The sequence below is a fragment of the Thunnus albacares genome, chromosome 12, assembly GCF_914725855.1.
Source record: "Thunnus albacares chromosome 12, fThuAlb1.1, whole genome shotgun sequence".
NCBI lineage: Eukaryota > Metazoa > Chordata > Actinopteri > Scombriformes > Scombridae > Thunnus > Thunnus albacares.
The window spans coordinates 1959305-1974127 of NC_058117.1; the positions used below are offsets into that span (position 1 = coordinate 1959305).

Here is a 14823-nt window from a genome sequence, read left to right on the forward strand (position 1 = left end):
TGTTTGTAATATATATTAAAATTTGGCAAATTCTTGTAATCGTAGCTATTGGCTAGACTTAACTACTGGTTCAAACCAGCCCCTCCCCTCAACCAGCAGCAGAGGGAGGACAGAGGACAGGAGGAAGGACTGATTGTGACTGATGTCTGTGTTCTTCATTCTTTCTAAACTTCACTCAGTATTTTAATGTCAGGAATATTATTTATTTTACTAACATTTTTGATTTCTTTCCAGTGAGATATTATTGGATTTATATAGTGACTTTGCTGATGGAAACATTACTGTTGCTGCTGTAGAAACAATGTTTTTTCAAATTTAAAATATAAATCTATTCCAATCCTCTTCTGCCGTTATTCTTTTTTTTAAGTTAATTTAAAAAACAACAACAATTCTTTAGTAATGAAAAAGAACCAATAAAAGTAGCTATTGATAAAGAACTGGACCGATAAGTGTAGGCCTATGGATAAGATAAAGGTAAAATTTTACAGCTGGCTAGTGGCTGCAGCCTGACTATGGGAGGAAATCACTGCTCAAATCCATTTACTATCAGCTTGTTTTACAAATGTTTTGTGATTATTAATTTTATGGCACAGAGTGTGTTTTTTAAATAAATATTGTAATCATAATAGTCCAAACGTGTGTGAAAATGCATAGTTTTTAGTCAAATAACATCACATTTTCCCCAAACCCAAACCCCCAGACCAAAACTCTTGTTGGCCTTTGACCTGGTTTAATTATATTAATGCTCTCTGCCAGACCACTGCTGGTTAGATTATTTAATCAGCTGGATAGCATCATAAAACAAGAACAATCATATCATGTCAGCAAAATGGTGCAGAACAATACAAAATGCCACCAGTATTCTATTGAGTACCTTTGCTATAGATACATATCCTTCTGCTTTGTTTCCAGTAGCCTCAGACTTTTTCCTTGGTAGGCTGCTCTGATTTTCCATTGGATCAATTAATAAGAATGCTTCCTGTTTGGCACCGGCATCAAATTACCACTTTTTGATTGGCTGCTGTTCATGATCAATAACAAGACCTGATTAAAGTTTGAATGTCAAGTTTCTTACCGTTGCATTTGTTTAACATTCTATTCACATGGCTTTTCTGCTCCCTGCATGGGAAACTAATGATAATGATATTCCAACTGTCCAGTTAAACAAATCTGTTATTTGGCATCCAGTGACATGCTTTTTTAATGATATAAAAGAATAGTAATCAACATTAATATTGAGGGAAGACAATTAGCCTACATTTTAATTGATGGGGGCAGTAAGGGACCTGGATAATGGATAGGGGGGCACTGGCCCAAAAAGGTTGAGAACCACTGTACCACTGTACTAGTGTATCAAGTTAGAAGGTTGTATTTGGAAAGAAACTTAGCTAACAACACTTAAATTTGTAGCAACATGAAATTACCAACACTATATAATAACTGTCACAGTTGACTGAGGATAATGCAAAAAATACTTAACATTAAAACATGTCAATTACAGCAGACACATTTCTCATGGGGATGAAGTGTATATCTGCAGGTATATTAAGTCGGAGTCAGAATAGTTCAGGCAGTGGTTGGATTACTATCAATCCTGAATCTTTTGATACATATTGTAATGCAATATGTCAAAAACAAAACCTATTTGGCACTTCAGTGGACCAAAAACTAGCCCTTTAGTCTGCTGGAATATCATGTATCATCTTATATCATCTTAATTAAGTAAAGTACAGGCTGATCTGTTGGCAGGTAAGACTTCAGCAACAGGTAACAGGCTCGCACAGCATACAGAGAACAGGCAAGGCAACAATCTACAACACCAGTGTATGCTTTTAAAATGTTTATCAGAAATATATGTGATTTGACGTGTTAAGCAATGCATGACTATTCCAGTTTACAGCACATCAAGACAATAATAGCCTCAACTTCAGTTCACTAGTTGAACTGTGGTATTGGTGTAAGTAAATTTATTTACATCTTTCTCAACAGCAAGCACATTAGGTAAATAGCCTTGATTGTTTTGCCACAACCGGTGATGCCTTCAAATGGAAATGTGAGTTTGTATTTTTGACATGGTGAGTTCAGTGACCAAAATGTTTGCAGTTGAAAACACATTTTTTTGGCAACTGACAACAAGAATGCATCTTCTACCTTAAATCAAGAGGACATTGTTTAGTTTTCTGTTTAAAATAACAGTTGTCACATGACAAAGGTGACTAAACTTCAACTAACTCTGACCATTTTTAAAATGTATAAAATCATATGTAAAATATTATGGACTCATCTGATGAAACTATCAAGACCCATTTCAATTCACATTCAACATAATTGATTATTCAGATAGAACTGATATCCAAATTTTGATTTTGGTGCAAGACAGGGTTGCACATTCATACATGTTTGACGCCTCACCTTTATTAAGTGGATCCAGACAATGTATAGGGAATTGAGAGCGCAGGTTTGAGTTAATGGAACTTTATCACACAGCCTTAGGATACAAAGGGGCACAAATAATGGGGACTCCCTTTCCCCCTGCACCTTTGCTCTTTGTATTGAGCCATTTGCAGTGAGAAATTGGGAACAAAAAGCAATTGAAATGGTGATTATTCTGGGATAATGTGATTAGATTGCTCTTTATGCTGATGATGTGATTCTATATATGGTAGCAGTTATTATGGGTCTGGATATAAATTAAATATGCAAAAGTGTGAAACACAGTATCTTCCAAAACTGATTTTCTCAAGTATTTTAGATCCTGCATTGTTTACATCCATGTTTACTAGCTTAGAGTCTGGTTCTTCTCTGCCTTTGCTGTCGGTGTATTACACCTTTAGATCAGTGGAATGGTGTGAAATGATTGGTAGGACTGTGTATCTTGTCACCTGTGTGTATATGTGTCCTTGTGTGCATGCATGAGACAAACAAAGCGAGGAACCGCTCTAAAAAAACTCTTTTCCATAGTGCTACTAGAAGCCAAAAGCTGCACAGGGAACCTTTAAGTTTGAGAAGAAAACCTGTTAAACAGTGATATCCCCATCACAGACCGATAGAAACACAATGAAATACAGTATCACTGGCTCATATCATCAGTTGACTCATATGTATACAGTATATATATTTGTGTGACAATATGGTATTAAAATGTCTTTCTATCAGTCATTCAATCATTGGCTTGTCAAAATTGAGGGTGGCAATATTTGCAAAACGGCTAATTGGCCATTAAAATTAATTCTGGTGAGAAAAAAGTAAAGACATCATCACTACATATTGCTACTGTTTATCCACCATCTCCTTTGGGATACTTAAGGAGAAGCTGGTAGGTAGTTTTGATATACTTATACAGACAGAGCTAACAGATGAGGTCTCACACATCTGCTGGAGATCTGGTGCATGTCAGTTCATTGAGGTTCAGTTATCCCAGCCTCATTTTACAATGTTTCAATTTCATTTGGCAGACTTTGGTAGATTTTGTACCAGTAAAAAGCTTGAACACATGCATGTGCTAGTGTACTTCTGCTTTGCTACCCTCAAACTTGATTACACACATTAACACACACACACACACACACACACACACACACACATATAGAGAGAGAGAGAGAGAGAGAGCTCCCTGTCTTGGTGAGCCTGAGAAGGGCAGTAATCATATCTGGAGCTCAGAGGGCCCTTAATGAATGACAGCAGTGAGCAGCTGATTATGTACCTCTGTCACCCTGTAATAACTTTATTTATAAAGCACTTTTCAAAGTGCTCTGCAGAAATAGATCAACAACCAGACACCTAGAATATTTTCATCTATTCTATACATCATTTTCTTCCTCTGTCTGTCCTGTCAACAACCCATCAATCTGTCAATCATCGTGGGTCTGGCATGCAAAACAACTATGGAAGGTTGTATTGTTTTTTCTGGTCTGGGAGGTCCTTATTTGGCAGCTCCAATGTGAAAGTGTGACCATGTTGTGCTTGCCAACAACCACTAATACAAAATGAATAATAAACTTGATCTATATATTGTTTACAATATTACAGAGTGTGAAGTATAATGCTAAAAACAAGAAAAGAAGAGGATCCCCAGAAACATAAATTACCAATATGATTTCAGGCCAGTGAATCAAATCAGTCATTTAAAAACCTTAAAATTTATACAAATCATAAGAAGATGCAACTAAAGTCAAAAGCAGATCATACATACACATTCTTTGCATCATGTTTATTAATCCATGTTTACACATGGATCTGTTCAGTCATTGCAAAACTGTGAGTACATGCCTCATGTCTGCTCCCACAGTTAGCCATGAATGAATGTAGATCCATCAGCTCTGTCTGTCTTTAGTCTGTCAAAACAACAGTAATTACTGGATGTGTCACGCTGGCACGAGCAAGCATACACACAGCTGTGGGTAAATACAGCACACGTGTCATGGACTAATCACACATGTACCTGTAATCTGTCACCTGCAATGATGTCTCAGTCATCATGATGAAGGCAGGTCAGAGAGGTAGTCACTAATGTTTTCAAGGCACTGATACTGACAGAATTGACAAAGTGTCGATAATACAAAAAAGTATACAATAAAACACACAAACAAAAGGAAATAAAATGAGATGAAGTTGAAATTTTTTTAAAGATTCACAACCTTTTTCATGGTTGTGTTTGTGCACACTCCTGTGAAGTAGTGTAAAGTGTAAAGGTTTCTTTTATGTGTGTGTAGGACATGTATGCATGTTTTTTGTCAACACACATTATTCACATGTCGGACTCCAGATGTGCAAATATCTTGGAAGAATCCCGGTCATGCAAAGTCTTATAAACCATAAAATAGTCATATAGTCATAAAATCTTAATTGCCATCAATCCATTACTATATATGTTTATTCTGTGCAGGTTGGGACACAAGCAGGGATCTAGTCTGGAGGAGATGAAAGAATGACTGATTCTCTGGTTCTGCAATAGAGGTGTTCAATACCTGTGCAAACAAATCTTTAATTCTGATTATACTGAATCACTGTTGTCCCTGACTGAATCAGTAGCTTTCAGCAATGGAGCTCCTCACTGGTGACTGAGCACTCTGCTGTCTCTGGTCAGCTGTAATGTATGCAGTACATTACTTCATTAAGTGCTTATTAAAACACTGCAAAAGCCACAGAAACAATCATGACATAATAACTTTTTTGGGAATAGTTGGTTGCAGTGCTGTTAACCTTATGAAGAGTGCTTGTATAGGCTCAATTTAGTGCTGAACTGAACACAAGAGTGTCCACACAGTCATTTAGTGCAAAAATGCATTTAAAAGTTGATCTGAAGCTTCTATGAGGCTTCAGCAGTCTGAGTTAGTCATATCAAGTGGATATCTGCCACATTTACAGTCTTTACAGGATGGCTGACGCTTGTGTGGATTTTGTCCCCCATCACTTCCATTGTAAGTGCATTATGAAGGGATCTTCTAATGGTCAGTATGAACAGGAGGAACGATTACAGCAAGAAAAACATGTTTCAATGTTCATTTGGGCTCCTGACTGTTGTTTTAAGACAGATTTGAAAAAATGTGAACCTGTTGCTCAAGCATAAAGGAGCACCCCTCTCAAAGAAGAGATGATCTAAACTATACAGTTTACAACACTTTTTATTGGTCACACAAAACATCTTTGATTTTGAGAATTTGTTCCTTCTTAGCTACATTTGGCATCTCCAAACACTGCTATCATTTGACAAAGTTGCTGTCAATATTATAGATAAGGTATCAATGTAGAAGTTCAGCTTCACTATTACTCTAAATCACAAATCTATTCATCTAACAATAGTAGCTGTACAAGAAGCATCCTTTCATATAGGTTCCTCTTTGCTAAAATGAATTATATATTTTTTTTAATCACTGTATACACATTACTGTACACTTTGACACTAAACATAGGTCCCCTGCCCCTCTGGAAGTGTTGTGCATAATCGTCTTGTGTTTGTGCATAATCGTCTACGGAGCCCCCCTGGGGTCAGCTGAGGAAAAAAAAGATCCATGTGTAAATCTGTCCTCGGTTTAGAAATCTGTGCACACAGTCTATAAACCATGTTTTCCGATTCATAATCCATGCCCTCGAATTATGAATCCATGCACACGGATTTGTAAACTGTGCCCTCAGATTTTGCAATCCATGCGCTCAAACAACTTTTATGTAATGTATTTATTGTGCTTTCCTTTTCTTTTATTTTGGTTTTTCAAATAGTGTACAAACCATACAGCCACACAATGACAATACAAAAAACGCTCACTGTATCACACTGTATGAAACAATCACTTTATTGTGCTTTTCACTCCAAAACCAACCTCTCAGTTTGATGCTGGCAGGGTAGCAGCTAACGTTAGCTTCCCAGACTTACTTGTTAGCCAAACTTTGTCACAACAGTGTCAGAGACTCCCATTTACAGTGTGACTGCTTATTTAGTTATGAAGCATCAAACAGGATGAAGACAATTCAGAAATGTAAAAATGATATGAAAAATAAAAATATATCATATAATTAATCATTTTATTATTATCATAATATAATAATTTAACATTTTTAGGGCACTGTTTACATAGATCTTTTTTTTTTTCTCAGCTGACCCCAGAGGGTCTCCATAAACAACTGAGGATTTTTGCTTTACGTTATGGACAGTCAGTATTTTGTTCAAACTCAAGACAGCTTGTTTTAGATGGTTACACCATTCCATCAAATGGAAATATTCTAGCAAACGGTGGAATTACTTTACAATTCTAACTGACAACTTTGGAATCTCCACCTTTTGTGGGTTTGAGCAGCACTCGTTTGCATAACATGAGTTTGAACACACAGACATACCTGTGAAAACAGTGGGAAAAAAATGTATGTTTGTGCAGATGGTGTGTGAATTCAGGATGGAAAGAGGGGAGAAAGATGCTATGTTGCCCTCTAGTGGCAGAACTCAAGTTTCAGGAAGAAATCATTAACACAAAGATAAAGTGAAGAGGTGGGAGAAGTCTGTGTAGGTGACTGAGGAAGAGATGTGCGTCACGTGTGAAGCACCCTCTGCTATCATTTAAGTAGCAGGATCCCTGACCATCATTTTCTCATTTATACAAGTAGAAGTGTGTAATGTGAGGACATTCTGTTACTGGTATGTAATGCTGTGCTTCACATGGACAAATCCACACATTCAACAGTTTGAATTACAACTTTATCTTCGGTAGAAAGTCTCAATTAAGATAGTTGAATGTGAGGTCTGTGGATTATTCTAAGTAATGCAGATACATGTATTTTTTTTTTTTTTCCGGAAAGACACATTATCACAGTTTTTCGTCTTTACTCTAATTGATATTTTCAGACAAACAGACTGGGCTGATATTGGCGAATAATACTTACAGGTACAGGAACAGGGTCTTGTAGTGACAAACTGTATACAGATATCTTATAGGCACATATGTGTAGACCATTTTTTCCAGTATATTGCACATGGATTCTATTTTCTCCATATTTCACTGACAACCTCAGTCCAGTCATCCTTTGCTGGGGGGTTTCTGTGTGATGGCTTTTTGAGCCATGAGTTTATCCAGGACTTTTAATGAGGTATAACGTGTATATCGTTGTCTTGCAGGTGAAGAGCAGCATGACGTGAACACACAGCACCATAAATCTGCAGCCAGGGGGCAGATAATGTGGATTCTATAACAGTTGTAATACAATAATGATAGAAATAGAGGATTTTAAAAAAAAGAGGTTTTGGAGAAGCTGTTTGTTTGATCGCATCAATCTGTTCATCAGTCACAATTCACTTTATAAAATGTCACATTATGAATCTTACAATAAGAAACCATTTGAGGTAGAAGAAAGGAGCCTGTGACGCACAGGATTGATGAGTAATCCAACATCCAGTCGTGCGTAACGGCACTAAACTCTGGTGCAGCACTTCTCTAATCAGAGGCTGCAGATTTATCAACATAAAGTATCTGTCCTGCTGCCTTCAGATGCTGCATGGATTTAATGTTCATTAAAGGAGAAGCAAGAGCTTCTCATACAGTATAAAGCAGCTGCAGATCACAGATACTGTAAGAATCACTCAAATTCATCAATACAGACTACTTTACTGACTTTCTTAGCATTAATGTCTTATATCTGTCTATTTGCATCAAGTATTTTATTTGCTCTTGCTGACAAAATCTGATGGATTTGACATTGCACCAGAAACAGATATGGATCTGAGACATTATTTTCAGCTAAACTTCTAAGATCCAATTGCCACCAAATTATCAACATCTGGCTTTGCACTGCCTCATTTAAATGAACCTCCCACCTGTTTACGCCTCTTTTTTCCACCTGTGCACTCTGTGCTGGTCACCAAAATACCACACAGACAAGCAGAGCGAGTTTCAAGTTCAGGAAAATACCAAACAGTCATCTTCTGTGGCTTCTTGTGTTTAGAATTTGAGAAGTTTTGCTTCCTTTGTTCAATGAAAAGAGGGTTTGTAGAAAAACATTTTTATCTTCCTCAAAGTAAGATACCAAAACTAAGCTAGTGTATTGTAGGGATGTGCAGAGATCACAGTATTTGTATTTGTATCTGTATTTGTTGAGGCAGCAAAATTATTTGTATCTGTATTTGTATTCGAGTAAAAGTGAAAAGAGGCTTAAAAATCCTGTTTTTGTTTTTATGACACTTTCAATAAGTGTTCATAAATAAACTACCTTACAAAGAGGTCCCCACATGGGGTCTTGAACTGGAGTCTCCCAGATCATAGACAACTGCACTGACTACTGAGCTAAAACTCTAGTCCTTGCCTCATTGCAGACAGACCTCAACCTATTTAGACAGTGTGTCATGCGTAGGGAGGAACTTCAAAGGCTATTCTTGCTTTTCATTTATTGCCTATTTTTTACAACCTAACTTTGTGGAAAGGAGAAGGGGAACAACACGTTATGGAGAGTCCCTTGGGAGCACTTGACATCTCAGCTTTATCTCTGGGGAAAACCCCCAACAAATAATTTTTAAAATATTTGTATGAAACAAATATTCGTATAAAACCCACTATTTGTGCTTTGCAGAATAATGTATTTGTATTCAGGCACACCCCTAGTGTATTGGCTCTGGTATAAAAACTAGATAACAGCCAGCCCCACTGTGATGCCAGTCTGGAACAATTTCCTGTTGAAAAAGGGATGATATGATGACACTTCAGTGTAATTTGGGAGTAGAAGGGGTTCATGTTTCTGCGGCAGTTTTGCAGCTTATGAATGTGACACAGCCACAGAGACCAACATAAAAAAAACAGTTTATAACAAAACTTTGCAAGTGTGTTACAGGTCATGATAGTGAAGTTATAATTTATTAACATTAGACATCAAAATAAATGGACAAAAAAACATCTGGAAATCTACATAATATGATTTTGGCTGCAAAGTCCTCCATGGATGTTTCACACTGGCAGATACAGAGTGTGTACTGTATTTAGACAGAATTCATACACTGACAGCACATTCAACAGTTAGCAGCTAACTGGAACACATGATCCCACAGACACCTGTGTTCAGTCTCAGCAGTCTTTCAACTCTCAGGTCTGTCCATGTCATCTGTGTTGAAGCTGAAGGGCTTATCGTAGCCCATCAGGTGGTTGTAGTCCTGAGGGATGGGGAACATGTCTGGGTTCACCAGCATGCTCGTCTTGTCGGCGTAGAAGGTGGTGAACATCTTGCTGACAGCTGGGATCCTGACCTGCCTCTGGTGGAACACAGTCCTTTTCTCTGTGAGGAAGACGCTATAGGTGACGGCGGTGTAGGTGTCTGTGTCCGGGTTGTGGTACAGGCGGATCACGTAGCCCTTGGTGATGAAGTGGAGGAGGACGGGGGTGAGGAAGGTGAAGAAGCCGATGAAGCCACAGAAAGCGATCTGCAGGGCGAGGCTCTGGACTCCGAGTCCGGTCTTGAGGAGAATGTGGGGCATGAGGAAGAGACTGGCCCCACTGGTGCTATAAGAGAACATCTTCACCCCTGAGACAGCAGACAAAGAGAACTGAGGATTTACACATCAAGTACGTTTGATTATCAAAGAATTGTGATGTACTGAGTGACATGTTTTACAGTGTAAAAACAGTCAAGAGTTCGACACTCTATTGAAGACACTGTTAATGAATTACTACTGACCACATATGTTTAGAATTTCGATACCACTATTTCTTGTTACTTATTGACTGACATGTCTTTCTTTTAGGGGTTTAACTTTACATGTATTCATCCTGAACCATCACAGTGCGGACGATACAGTTCGATGCATACAGTCATATGAAGAACACACTCCATGAACCAAACAATTACTGTCAAAATAGTTTAATAATCCACTTAATCTGACATGTGGAACAATAATTCCAGTGCGAGTTCCACCCGTTTTGCCAGTGCACCACTTAGCTATAGCATGCTCATAGGTGTATGCTAGCCGGCTTAGCCAAGTTGCCTGGTTACCCTGGTTACCCTGTAGTGTCATTGCCATCAAAATGACAAACGAGAGACCCATAACACTTGTATTAAAATATGCTTTTTTATCTCCGTAGTGAAACAGTACTGCAGCACAAATAAGGAAGCTGCTTATTAATAGTGAAGCATCAGTGTTAGAGCAGCATGTTACTGTTGTAGCTGCTGGTAGTGGAGCTAGTGTCAACTACTTTATATACAGTTAGACCATAAATCATCATAAATCATAATCATAATCATCATGTCAGCAGGTGTCCTGACTCCTTGCAGAAAGGTTGGTTTCCTTTTGCACTGCAGCAACTAAACTGTTTCAGTAATAGTTTTGGCTAATGAGCCATCGTTGGATGTTTACATTTTTTTCAAAATAAAAGACCAAATGTTGTTTTCTACCTTTCTTGTTTTTTCTACTGTACCGAAATCGTATGGAACCGTGAATTTTGTGTACCCCTACTTTCTATTAATATGCAAGAAAAATAATACATTCAGAACAATATATCAAAATACTTTTTCTTGGGCGACAACATTTACAACAGCGAAGTCACTATAGAAACACAATAACTCCCAAATGTCAAATAAAACTTAAAAACATATTTCTGATATTTAAACACTGAAGTACAAAAACAATGTAGAACATAGAAAACAGTTCCTATCACTTATTCATCAGGTGTCTGACTGACTGTTGACCTGAGTCTCAGCCAGTAAAACTACAGGAATTTCTCAGTTTTAGGATATGAGGTTCATTAACTGTTTTAGCTTGTTCATAAAGGTTTCTTTTCGCCTAACAAGCGTTCTATGACTTTGTTAAACTAAACAGCAGCGGACAGGAGACTCTGCAGGTTTAGGCTTGTTGTGGTGTTTTGATAAATTACTCTTACTGGCTTTATAGTGGTTGTATTACTCTTACAGTAACAGGCGTGGTTGTCCTCAACTCAAGTTACGATACGTATGTTTCAACCTCGCACCGTTTCATTCCACCACGGCTTCTTCGCTCTGCTTGCAACTTGATAGCATGTTTCATGAGACTTCCTGCCGGGTAAATCTTTGCTCTGACTCTACTCAAGTAAGAGGATTAAAGGCTATGAAGTGATAAGGACTCACCTCGGACAGCGGTGCCCAGATTGCCGTTGTAAATCAGGTTCCCCTCCTCTGAGTGGCTCGTCGTAGAGAGACAACGGGACGACGGACATCCAGACCGCACCTGCTCGGAGACACACGACATAAATACGATGGTGTCAGCTGTTAGATGTCTAGCTAGACTGTCACAATGTCTTATAAGGTATTCAGCGGTACACATCAAATGACTTTCAAACATTTTTTTTTTTTTGTGGAGAGAAAACTAAGCATGCAGAAAATGATTACATCCAATATTTCCTCTCTATTGTTTTATTATACATGTTCCGGCTCAACGCATCAACAAACAGTGTAATCAACCTTTGCTCCAGGACAACAAACTATTGTTTTTATTATTGATTTATCTATTCAAAGCTCTTTGATTTTGAGATAATATACAGTATACATACATGATAAATTCATACATAAACATATAAACAACTAGTTTACCTGTGTGTGCTGCACCATTAAAGTGTCACTGTAGTATAATACCATCTATAATAATGTCCATTTCTGATGACAGTGGCACAGCTGGATCAGCTGACTGCATCCGTTTGAAAACACCTGCACATGATTAAAAACCTGCACACTGCATTGATACTGTGTACAAATCAGTCCTGCTCAGACACACATGTCTACTGGCAGAACGCCTTTATTTGATTTATGAATTATTTGTGTCTGCCTTTATTGATATTCTGCTTGTAAATTGATTATTTAATAACCCAGTCTATGATTAGAATGTCTTATAAACTGCGTACATTATTTATTCATTCAAATGTGTTGCAGTCATAGGGAGTAGGGAAAGAGGAAATTGTATTAATATAACATGGATGTGGAACTATAGTTTATATCAAACTCATTTTTGACTGAATGAAAATGAAAATGTGCTTCTCGCTGAAAGAAAACAGACTCTCCTCCTCTCCCTGACTATAACATCGGCCATGATTAAGGTTAACTGGAGAGATAACAGATCATGAAAAGAAAAAAAAGAGTGGAACAAGCAGAGCTACACAGTCTGCTGATTCCCTCGGTGCATTCAAGAAACGCCTGAAAACTCAGCTCTTCATCACCTCAACACTACTGTCTTGTTTATGGTATTTATTATGCACTTGTCTATTTCCAGTCATTTCTTACTTCAATAACATACATTATATATATATTGTGATTTAGTATCAGATCAGTCTTATCAGCCGCAGGGTCTAATCGATAACTGATTTCAGTATAGGGTGTGTCGTCCGGTAAAAGACTTCCGTGAAGACTGTGAGGAAGTGAGGAACGACCACCGATGAAATAAGGGACTTGGGGGACGTCCTGATTCCCCCTTAATTGATGGTTTGATCGATCAAAACACTTATTCCTGCTCTGAGGAGTGAGGAGCGACGATACACGAGAGCAATCTTTTACCAGCTGACACGCCCCCTTCTTGGATATCAGTTATTGATTGGACACTGCTGCTGATCTGACTGATCTGATATGTCACAACATCACTGAGTGGAGACAGATTACAGATTAAATTTAAGTGTATCACTGCCAAATTTTATAAATATATATTTTTTTTCCTGATTCATCATCTAGTTAAAAATTGTGCATCTGTGTTAATTGCCAGTCTGATCAAAAGAAAAAAAAAACCAAAACAAACAACTTTTTCATTTATTAGAAAGTTTCTTCTTTTTTTTTAACTTTTATTACGGATAAAATTAAAGTCAAGGAGAGTCTGTCTGTCAGCAAGAAACACTTTTTAAACACGTTTATATTTCACATCATTTATTGTTATTTCCATTCAGTCACATGCGAGGCTGAAAATTCCTGAGCGTCGGGTTTGAAATGACTTATATAATTTCCATTTTCCCTGAAAAATTTAGCCTTAATAATTAATTTCCAGTGTTTAAAAAATACCCTGATCATATTCTGGGTTGTTAAACGGGCTAAAGAGAGAACACTGTGCACCTTTATTAGGAAAGGACGTCTCGTTTCTCTAAAAACATGTTTCCTCTCTGCTAGCATCTCTAGTGGAAGAGACTAAGACGCAAGGAAAAGTGGCAAGTGAGGAAAATGTGGATGTAATTTATGGGACTTGGCAACATGATGTATGTGTGTCTGAGAGACCGTCAGACATTAAGAGTCGATCCCAGACAGAGTGATCTTGCCGGCTAATGCTAATTTAGCTTGTGGCTACTATAATTTCAGAGGGCATTAGCTGACTTGTCATGTTTAACATGTACAATATGAGCTGCTGACCACCGACACTGTGTATGTCTATGGGAGTTGAGACAAAGTGAGATGAGTTAAATACCGTGTATATGACGCGCAGAGAACTTCTGTCAGCACGCGGCAGTTCACCGCTCAGGCCTCTGAAACAGCACGCGGCACGCGGCACTACATGTCGCGAAGCCGCCACATGAAAGTGACTGAATGACTGAGAAACAGCACGCGCCCGCAACCTGCAAAGCAAATTCACTGAGAACATTTTCAGCCTGTTAGTGATCCCGATCCTGATCCTCCAAGGTTGGAAATAACCAACTTCCGCTTCTGCTTCGACTGATTCTCAGCAGGCTGCATCTTTCACATGTTGCTGCCCTCTACAGACGAGGGTTAATAATGCTGCTAACCAAGTGTGCTCCCCTCAATTTATTTTTCTGTGTTGATTAAGAAATTCATGTCTTTGCATTCCTAAAAACTGCAATACAACATTGTCTTCATGTATCTAGACCGTAAATCTGAAATGAACACAGCATTTCTAATTACGTTTGTTAGACTAGACCATTTTTACGGATGCAAGATGACAAATTATAATGTCTCATTTGGTAGGTTGATTTAAATGCAGGAAACAACAAGGCAGATAGATATACGATAGATTTAAATTGGTAGATTTAGATGTATTTTTAAATGTATTTTAGTATTGAATCTGCCGGTCATCCAGCAGGTGGCAGCACACTGCTACATAAGAATGTTCTTTGACAGCATAAAACCACTAAATCCAGAGTTTCAAAGGCCTAATAATCCCTCCAGTTAGTCACTGCTCTCACAGTTAACACTGAACCATGTACTATAGTTTATATAGAGAGTTTATAGTTATATAGAGTGCAACAGAAGCCTAAAAGGACGGGTTCACAATTTTTCAAGTTTGTCTTAAAACAACAGTCAGGAGCCCAAATGAACATTGAAAGATGCTTTTCTTGTTGTAATCATTCCTCCTGTTCATACTGACCATTAGAAGATCCCTTCATAATGCACTTACAATGT

At 37.9% G+C, this 14823-nt stretch overlaps 1 protein-coding gene across 1 annotated transcript; it reads right to left on the bottom strand.

Moving 5' to 3' along the window:
* Positions 1–9310: 9310 nt before the first annotated feature.
* Positions 9311–14143, bottom strand: tmem70 (transmembrane protein 70). The gene is made up of 3 exons (XM_044369280.1): positions 13874–14143; positions 11569–11668; positions 9311–9993 (listed from the first exon to the last, which is right to left on the bottom strand). The coding sequence occupies exons 1-3, from the start codon at positions 14045–14047 to the stop codon at positions 9551–9553; spliced, it is 717 nt and encodes a 238-aa protein (XP_044225215.1). The 5' UTR covers positions 14048–14143; the 3' UTR covers positions 9311–9550.
* Positions 14144–14823: the final 680 nt, after the last annotated feature.